The sequence below is a fragment of the Chenopodium album genome, chromosome 2 (genome assembly GCF_948465745.1).
Source record: "Chenopodium album chromosome 2, dcCheAlbu1.1, whole genome shotgun sequence".
Taxonomy (NCBI): Eukaryota; Viridiplantae; Streptophyta; class Magnoliopsida; order Caryophyllales; family Amaranthaceae; genus Chenopodium; species Chenopodium album.
Genome location: NC_137835.1, coordinates 73,654,236 through 73,664,455, shown reverse-complemented (window position 1 = coordinate 73,664,455; position 10,220 = coordinate 73,654,236). Strand labels below are relative to the sequence as shown.

The following is a 10,220-nucleotide window of genomic DNA, read 5'->3' as shown; positions in this document are numbered from 1 at the left end:
TCTTTAAATACCTTGAAACTGATAAGAATTAATACAATGAACTTTTAGAAAGAGTAATAATCGACTATTAAGTTCAAAATCATATATTCTTAACCTTTTCTTATGTATTTTAATGAGTAAAAAATAACATTTACATGCTTTTCTTATAGAGTCTAGATGATTCTCTAGAATAAAATTTTGATACATATTACAAGCTGAAAAACAAAGAGAAACAACAAAGGAATAATGAAATTTTGCATCAATTTGTTCTTGGGTACCCTATGAGTAGTTAGGACTCTTAGGTGTTAAATTTAGTTTTGAGTTTGGATTTTGCTCAAGTCCAATGCAACGTACATTTATACTTAGTATTGCTGTTAAGTCTAATATGATCATCTAATATAAAGTTTGGTAGCTTGAACCCAATGTAAAAATCCAAAATAATAAAATACGGAGTAGTTTTTTTTTTTCCTCTTTTTGTATATTGGTCCAGGCGCTTTATTTTTTATTTTTTAATACTTTGTAATTAAACCCAATGTAAGAAGAGCTAAGTTATCCAATGCAGGCAAGCTTGAGCTCAGCTTAATTCAACTCAACAATACAAAGAAATACAGTAAATCATTAAGTTGATACTCATTAGATGTAGAGCATATAGCATTATTAGGATGCATCATATCAAAATCTCACCAGAAAAGTGGTATCTTCTCTTCTAACAAGTAATAATAAACCTTTAAGGTAGGTTAGGATTGACAAGAGAACTACTCACACCTCCTTTCCTTCAAATATAGAATATACATCCAGAGCCTAAGTACAAATGCATTCTACTCCCTTTAAAAAACATGTACCTTGAAAAATTGCATCGTTTAAAGTTGTGGACTCTCATTTACGCTCTTAATCCCAAAATTATAATCGAAATTTGGATGTCCTTTGCATCTCATAACAACGAATCTAATTGCAATGTTGAAAGCCACCTTTGTAAAATTCTACAATCCCCAAAATCAAAACCAAAGTACAATCTAAAGATCATAAAAGTACCTTGAGCTTTTGATCGGATTTGTGGTAGCGCTTAACTAGACAAACCACAAAGTCACTGACAAATATTCATGAAATGATCAAATTGAAAGAATAGAAAGAGACATGAGGGGCTTCCATGGGGTAGTGCTCGGAAGTTGGTATATTTCCCTCGCTTATAGTGTTTCTGGTTCTCCATTCACTTAAATTATCAACTATATTTTTTTCTTTCAAAATCCAATCAAATTTAGGAAAAATAGATGAATACCCAGACCTTAAAATTTAAAAAGGATAATACCTTAAAATCTAAAATCAATCAAAACCTTATAAAACAATTGAAATTAAAATTGAAAAATACCTTTCAAGATTATCAGTGACTTTGTGGTTGAAACTTGAAACCAATAATTCAACCGATTGAATAGGAAGATGAAAAAGTACGTAATAACAGAGAGAAGATATACAGTATTTAAAAAAATCTTGTAATATTAAATGGGGGCAAATGCGTAAATACACATTTTTGGGGTTATAATTGTCACAACACTATTCATAAGAGCAAGATTATACTTTTTATAAAGTAAGTAGGGATATATTAGATTTACTCAATATATATAAGTTACCCTATATAGATAAAATTTATTGATGTTTTATTGATAAAAGTTACCCAAAAAAGTCTAAAAATTACTCTTAATAAGCGATAGAATATCATATGTCTAAATATTTTGCATTATCAAAAGTAGAAAAATTTATCCTAAAATTTTATCAACCATCCGGGCATCGCCCATACACAAAACTAATATATATATATATATATATATATATATATATATATATATATATATATATATATATATATATATATATATATATATATATATATATATATATATATATATATATATATATATATTAGTTGGGGTAGGGTGTAGGCGTGTAGCTATATGCTTGGCATTTTCTTATCAATGGAGCATATTATCTTTTTCCAGATCTGAAGCTAACAATAACATGATGGTGACTAAGAACCAGAAAAGGCCAATTGATACCTTCACCTTTGGAAATTCAAAAGCTTTATAAAATGGACGAAAATGAAAAATTTCTCGTACAATTTTCACCATTTACATAAGCAAAGGAATTCTTGTGGTAGTACAACATTGTCATGTGAAACAGTTGGTGCAGATGAGATCCATCATCATCATCATCCTCCATGTGGTGATGCTAATCGTCAGCTAGATAACATCGTATGAAATTACTCAAACACCCTTACAATATGAAGCCACAATTTCGTTTTAGCAGTGACACCATACCATCAGCTAGCTAGCTAGCTCTACCGAGATTAGTGGTCACATTACTAATTCAAATCACGCAGATTAAGTGACAAAATTGCAAGTTAGAAAGACGATATTAAAAAAAAGTCGAGCGAATTAATTCCCATACAACATATACTGAAGCCTTACAATGATGATTGAATCCTAAGGTAAAGATGTCAGTAATCAAAGTCTAAGGCCAGTCTCAAAATGTAACCAAAGCCCCCAATGAAAAATTTACAACATTCTCAAAAATGGGCCAGTTACACAGACTGATTAGGTCAAAATTTCTGGTTCCCAAAACCTCAGAAATAGGTGCTTCCCCAAGCACTCTAGAAATTAAAATTAAAAAAGAAAAAATGAATTTAAACAAGGCCACTTCATATTTCCTACCTGAATTGAAGTGGCTTTTTTAGACTAAATATTACTCCTCTACTAACAATAGCAAGGTCTTCACCAGTGCTTTCAAAAAGGGTAGTTTTAATATGCAGAGCCATGAAAAAAAATTTACAGCATTCTCCTAAAAACACCGGGCTCCAAGTCACCTCCTTATTCCTCATTCTTCCTCTTCGCTGCTAGCCAGCTGTTGCCTACCCGGCTTTGCCCGAAAACTGGTGCCCATCGGAAATGGTTCCTACAAAAAGGAAATAAACAAGTCAGCGCCAGTTTTACGGGCAACCTGATCACAACAAACATGTTGGCTAGTGAATTCATATTTCAAAATTGGAAACTATAGTTGAGAAAATGACTGGAAGGTTGTAATAAAGACGCAACATGGATCACACCATTGGCGATTTGTTGTGGAGTTTTTACTTTTTCCCAGCATTAACTCAGTTTCTTTTTCCATAAAAGTGCTAGCTGTGCATCATTGTTGAAACTTGGATGTGAATTATATATAGTTAACATTCAATACTCTATGCAAAATAATTGAAAGAGCCAAAGTGTCAACAAGAATAAATGACCTTCCAAACAGAACCATTTATGAATAACGTATGGGCTCAACGCTTACTGAGTTGCATAAAGAAATTTACCCTCATCATCAAATTTCATTTATCTTCTATATTAGGTAAGCTATATGAATACTATTAACCCTGATAAACCCAATGCAAAAAAGGTATTTTTACCAACTCTTGGTTCTTAGTTCTAACATTCAGAACTACCTAAATCTTGACCCATCTATATTGCTTCCCCAACCACCCAACCCACCCATGAACTAGGTCCCACATCTCAATGCAATCATTATTTTCTGAAACATGTTACTTGTCTTAAAGAGATTTTATGTAATCTTTCATCATGCTATGGAAATATCATTATCTCAACCAAAATCCTTCAAATAATCGGACTCGTGAATTCAAAATGTCAACTATGTATCGGACTGCGGAGAATAGTTATTTTTTTAATCATAAAGATAAAAGGAAGAGGCTGAGCAACATTGTGCCTAGTATATGAGCTAATCTTCAGATGTCGCAACTTACAAGGGCAATTACTAGAGAAAAGGTAGTACGAAAAAAGGCATTACATAAAGGCAACAGGCAAATGGAAAGGAAGTACAAATAAATCCCAAAAACTTTACAGAAAAGAATATTTGTCGAACCTGATCTCCAGCATTTGGACCTTCTGTGTGAAACAGAATGGGGCGACACCGTTTATCCTCGTTCATCAAGCTTGAATTCTGGAAATGTGCAATAAGGGCTCCTTTTCCTTGAATGCGAGCATAAGCCAGAGATGCAACCTTTTCACTGTTGAACTTCTCCCACTTTCTACCTTCAAATGTCTGCAGAAGATATTTTGCTATTTAATTTTCTAAATCGACAAATTTTTATGTAATTAAACACAAATTTCCATAAATCAAACCTGATGAAAGCCAACAATCTGGATAGGATCAATCATGTTGATAAATGCGTAGCCCATATTGCATTTATTCTGCCAGTTAAGCAAAGTGAATATTAGAAAGAGATATATTTAATTTTTCCTAGTTCCAAAATAGTGTTGAGTTCCATACCTTAAAATCAATTGGCAAATAAATAAAATCATATTTTCCTCGATGCTGCTCATCAATTGTAGCCAAAAGCATTTTGGAAGTATACCTAGAGTCAACAAGGCATTGCATTAGAAGAGGAAATCAATGAAACCCATAGGGAGTTCAAGTTGAATCAAGTTAACAACTTCTCAAAATAACCACATGGATTCAGCCGAGTGAATTAGTAAACTTGGTAACAAATTAACAATGTACGCTAGATAATGCCATAAAAGTAAAATCACCCTTTGAATACCAGAATTTAGATAAAAGCTACTGGAATGCAAAACTACGTACTTGTTAGGAATATTCTTTATCATCAGTGTTGTTCGATTGTCATCACCCCGCATGATACGATCAATGTTAAGCTCATAATGCTTCCTGTCAGCATGACTCAAGTTAGTTTCATTTCTGCTTCTTCTAACTCGTTCACTGGGAGAACCAAACGATGTTGGCAGAGAATTCATTGTGCTTCTCTCATGAAACAAGTGACTCATCTGCTGAGGAGATTGTATCCCAGCATTTTTCGACATGTCAGTTCCATGAACATGAGAAAAGCTAATAGGAGAAGATATTTCTCTTGCAGGTGATGCAGAAAATCCAGGAATACCGACACTCCTAATGGCACCCATCTGATAACCAGAGGTTTCATGAGACTCTCCAGCATATATTTGCTGTCGGTCCCAGATAGAAGCCTTCATTACTGGTGCCACAGGAGCTGAGCCCACCTGAAGATGATGCACTGGTGAAACCATATTCATCATCAGGTGTGGAGCCCCTGGCGATCCGGAAAGCCTTCCAAGGTGATGTGCATGGCTATTATTCAAAAAGGAAGGGGAGTTCGGCATAAGCAAAGATCTAAGATGATGTTGCTGATACGAGTTAGACTTGCTTGCCATAGACTGTGCATGAACTCCACTTGGGGAAAAGCCATAAACTGAGGAAAAAAAATTGTAAGCACAAGTACATTGTAACTTCCAAAAAGAAAATTTCCCAGGGGAAAAGTAAAAAAAAGAATCCTTCATATTCTGCTGTCTCCCAGAAAAAGACAATAACATGATTAAATAAAATAAACGGATGAAGGAACAAAGCTAAACATAGATGGTAAGAGAACCATAAACTCCTCTAAATTGTTAGATTTTATAGAACAAATCACGATCACATGTAATATAGGAGGTAATCAGATTATTAGTTGCCTAAATAAAAAAACAATTAGCCATCACCCTTGGTACATCTTTCTCAACACAAACAAGCATTTCCGGTATATCAATTTCCAAGCTCTTCCAACTTCTAATAGCCAGTTAATATGTAACATGTATACTACAGCCCTATATTTGCAAACACTGTATCAAATGCCATGGGCCAAATGTGACTTAGCATTCTGTGAAAGCCTTTAATATTTATTACAGGAAATATTTAAAGGTATTCCTGATCGCATTCAAAGTGGTTTAAAATTGCCAGTCAAAAGTAGATAACTTCCACAAACATACACAAACAAGGTATTGGAATATAAAACAATAATGAAACTCGTAGCTTACCACTTTCGCCGAGTTCCCTAGCATGCCCATTTAGCCCCAAATGATGAGATTCCAAGTTGACTTTTTCAGAAACCCTGGACCGAAAGTCATCAGCAAAGCCATTCACATTGTCCAAGGAGTTCTGCGACATCATATTAACAACATTGTGCATTGGCACTTGAGGAGAATGAGGATGGAAATTTGGGATGCCTCTGTTATCAAGCTGCACTTGAGGAAAAGATTGGCTGCCCTCACTAAGACCGAATTCATTGCCAACAGATGGCATCCTAACCGGAGAAGGATACCCGTTGAAAATGCGAGGATTCTCATGAGGTGATGAATCACCTACCAAAGCACCAGAGGACAGTCTCGCGGTGGAATGGATCCTTGCAGCATGATCCATTGCATGTACAGAACGCTGCTGGTTCTGGTGAATGCCCCAAGGATAACCCACATTTCTCCGGCCTGCCTGAAGATTCTCTTCTGCTTCTAACTCTATACCGCCACTATAAGTAAACACGTCAAAATCTTCCAAATCATCATTGGCATTAGCATTGCCCAGATGTCCCATCTCATCAACCATCCCAGAAAACAGCTCTTCTTCATCGGGAAGAATATTATTGATTGCCTGCCCTTCGCCATCTTCCAGAGATTTGAAAGGCTCTCCCTCGTCAATTTGGGGAGCAACAGTAGAAGATTGTCGAGACACATATTTATTGGATGACAGTCTAACTGGAAAAGACAAAACTACTATAAGTACAGCAAGTCATCAGACAACTTCAAAGATATTAGGAAAATTTAATAAGCAGCAGAACTTACGCTTATGATTAACCAGCTCGGAGAGTGAACTGGAGAAAAGACTGCTTTCATTTTGAGCCCCAACGACACCAACAAGATGTCGGTCCCCTTTATAGTATGTCGAATCAAAATACACATCAGGTCGCGTCATTTTATTCTGGTTCATAGATCTCGATAGAGCTCTATGCACACCAATATTTCCGTCTTCTCCAACTACGTCGATCTTCTGCTCTCTGGGCGCGGGGGATTGGGACATTGCCAAGCAATCAGACAGCTTACCCACAGCCGAAATTTTCTCCAAAGATGACAAAGTAACCATCTTTATTTCTTCCTGATTTCTGTACCAAATATCAAGTAGCCGCCTAAACAAGCAAGAATATAAATGAAACAGTATATCCCAAAGATAGAACTCCAGCTAATAACATCAATTTAGTGACAATTCTGAACAAAACCCAAAATTCTATTTTCTTAAAAAACACTCAACCCCACTTCTATGCATTAAATTTCTACATTAATACAAAAGATATACATATTTTCAGCAATTAATGAGATATATAATTTAACTCACATTAAAACTAATCTCACAGCAAATGTACCATGTATGTACCAACATCACAAGCTGAAATTCCTTTCAAAGACTCAACCCATCAGAAACAAAATCGAAATTTCGAAATTTCGTAAAAGACCCCCAAAAAATAAAGAATTTGGAGAGAGAATTCCATCACCCAAAGACTGAAATTCAAAGTTGATGATGAATTACTAAAATTCTACAGGACTACAGATCATAAAAATAGTAAACAATTTTTCTTTTTTTAATACTACAAGAGAATACAGATCAGAACCAACAAATAAGATAAGGACTTGTTAATTAGCTACTTTGCAGGTAAAAGGTAGGCATAGCAACAAAACTTTAGTTATTTTTTATATTAATTAATAATTTAATATCATATCATATCACATAAGATGTCGATACCAACTAGCTTAGTTCTTTAAAAGTCTCGAGGTGGAACCCGAGATCAAATCCTGTGTACATCATTGCCCGTATCTTACCCTAACACCGAAAAATCATATCTTATAAGATTATACCACTACCTAATTTGAAAGCGGACCAAATTCTAATTGGGTCATAATCATAAAAAGAATCCCCATTTCCGCGTTTTCTGTATATTTTAATTTAAACCCTCTGCTTCAATTTTCATCTTCCCAAAATTACATAATCCGCAACCAAACACCAAGACGTCAAGAAAGATTATGAAATTTAATAACTTTATTATAAAAATTCATAAATTAAAAAGCGTCTAATTTAATTAATTTAAAAAAATTAAAGTAAACCAATCAATTAGTCATTATAATATACTACGAAGGAATATAACTAGGTGAACAGGCTACGAAATTAAAATATTCCAAAAATTCAGACCAACAAATGAAATTCGAGAATTGATTTTTTTTTAATTTTTTTTTTAATTTTTATAAAAAAATCCGACACTAAAAATAAAATTCGGACATATAGATCGGAGCTTGATTTTCTCATTTTTCTGATTTTCTTACTTAACACCCACCAAAAAATTAAAAAAAAATACAAAATTAAATTAAATTAAATCAAAAAAAACGTACCGTACAAGTTTAAACTACCAACACCACCATGATTTTCTCTCTCTTCAATTTTCTTCACGAGGAAAAAAAAAATAAATTAAGAGAGAAAAATTAGAGATCTCCTGCATTGCAAAATTCGCAAAAAAAAAACGAAAAAAAATCAATTAAATTTGTGAAAAATTACCCTTGATTTCAATTCCGGTAGGATCCGTGAAATTGAAGAGAAACCCAGAAATTCCCAGAAAAAGTTATGAAGATCAGAATCAAAGAATCTACAGTAGGTGAACAAATTGTACTCGAAGAAGAAGATGAAGGAGAAGAAAGAGGAGAGAGAAAGAAGAGAGAGAAAGTAAAAGAGAAGAAGGAAGGAGACAAAACAGAAAGGCAGTTCAGGCTAAGTAAGAGAGAGAGAGTAGAGAGAGAAAGAGGAGAGAGAGAAAGTGAAGAGAGAGAAAGAAGAGAGAGAAGGAGAGAGGTGGCCTGGTTTATCTTTTGTTTGTTGTTGAAAGGGGATGAGATTTGACACATGAAAGACTTATGAGTACTCGGACAAAAAATAATACGAGAACAACCCCATATATTATATTTTATTATTATTTTATAATATGATAAAACTATATTATTATTATAATATTATATATGATATGATAAAATAATAAAAATAATTGTTGATGAAATGGCAGTGTGTAGAGTAGTACAAAGAGTTTAAGTTGTAGTGGTAGTTTTTAGAGATGAGGAAATTTGGAAATTGAGTATTGGTGCTCTTTTCTCTCTCTTGAGTTGTGTGTCATAAGGTAAGAGAAACATTATTTGCATGAACTAATCAATTTGCATTGCATTGCTTTCATTTCCTCTCCTTTCCCCCATTTTTATGATTTTGTTACTATTTTGAAAACTTTATTTATTTATTATGAACTTTTAATGGTGTTGAAATTGGAACTTGCAAGACTTGTCAAAGTTATCCTTTATTAATGGAGTTAGTTACTACTATCATGTAATAAAGAGCATTGTTTGTTTTTATTGTAACTTTTTTCTTTGTACTTATACACCACTACATTATGTTTGATGATGGGTACGGTGAAGTATGCGCGGTTAGACTGTGTGTAAACTGTATTTGTGAGTTGAGGTGTTTCTGGCTTTTTAGATCCATGTACGTAACATATTAAGGGGAAGATTATGGTGTTTTGTACTCCTTATCTGTTGTAACAATATGTCAATATTGATTGTTAGAAAGTGTTATTTTTGCTCTTGAGATATTTAGGATTTGGATGATTGTTTTATTATTTAGTCATTCTCTTAAAAAAGTGCATTAGACAATATTACCACAATTTTAGTTACATGTTCTAAATTACTCAAACTGTTATTATAAAAAATAAAATTACAAAAATTAAAAATTAAAAATCATAAAGATAATCTATTGAATTTGAAGTGTATAAAGAATGAAATTTGGGGCATGTTTTCTTCAGCGTTCAGTTCAACTCCAATCAGCCTAATTCAGCTCATTTCAGAAAAGTGGAATAGCGAAGACTGATCAGTGGGCGAACACTCGGCCCAGCGGGCGAGCTTCAACTTGTGGCCTTCTTCGACTTGCGATTCTCTCTAAGCTTGATCGAATTGGCACAGCTCCTCCATCCAGTCTCAGATCCCCATCAGAAATCTCTTTGGCAGAGAAAGGCTAACAGAGAGTAAATTAACTAAGAGACCATAGAAACAAAGCGTACTTCCCTCGAGGATAACACTCCTGACAATTAAATCTTAAATGCTGATAAAATTGAAAAGACAATTGAGATTTGAGAAAACTAAGGACTTGTTCTAATTGACTAAACTAAACTGAATTGAACTGAATATTTTATGAGAGAAGAAAATTAAAAACTAAACTAAACTGAAAATAATCTGAAGAGAACATGCTCTAAGACAACCTCATGCATGCTTGCCTTCTCTAACATTTGATCATTAATCTAGTGATTTTATTTTAACGCTTATTTATGTAAGAATTGTAATATTACT

The 10,220-nt window shown here is 33.8% G+C and overlaps 1 protein-coding gene across 2 annotated transcripts; it reads right to left on the bottom strand.

The window, feature by feature from the left end:
• Positions 1-2,389: 2,389 nt before the first annotated feature.
• On the bottom strand, positions 2,390-8,736 carry LOC145600568 (protein MEI2-like 4). 2 transcript variants are annotated; one of them, XM_081656456.1, is made up of 9 exons: positions 8,398-8,736; positions 8,235-8,286; positions 6,642-6,958; positions 5,844-6,554; positions 4,603-5,242; positions 4,291-4,375; positions 4,143-4,211; positions 3,883-4,062; positions 2,390-2,922 (listed from the first exon to the last, which is right to left on the bottom strand). In XM_081656456.1, exons 3-9 carry the CDS (start codon positions 6,937-6,939, stop codon positions 2,845-2,847), a joined length of 2,061 nt encoding a protein of 686 aa, XP_081512582.1. In that variant the 5' UTR covers positions 6,940-6,958; positions 8,235-8,286; positions 8,398-8,736; the 3' UTR covers positions 2,390-2,844. The 2 variants fall into 2 exon arrangements, with proteins under 2 accessions (XP_081512582.1, XP_081512580.1); XM_081656454.1 differs by having other exon boundaries at positions 6,642-6,982; positions 8,398-8,735.
• Positions 8,737-10,220: the final 1,484 nt, after the last annotated feature.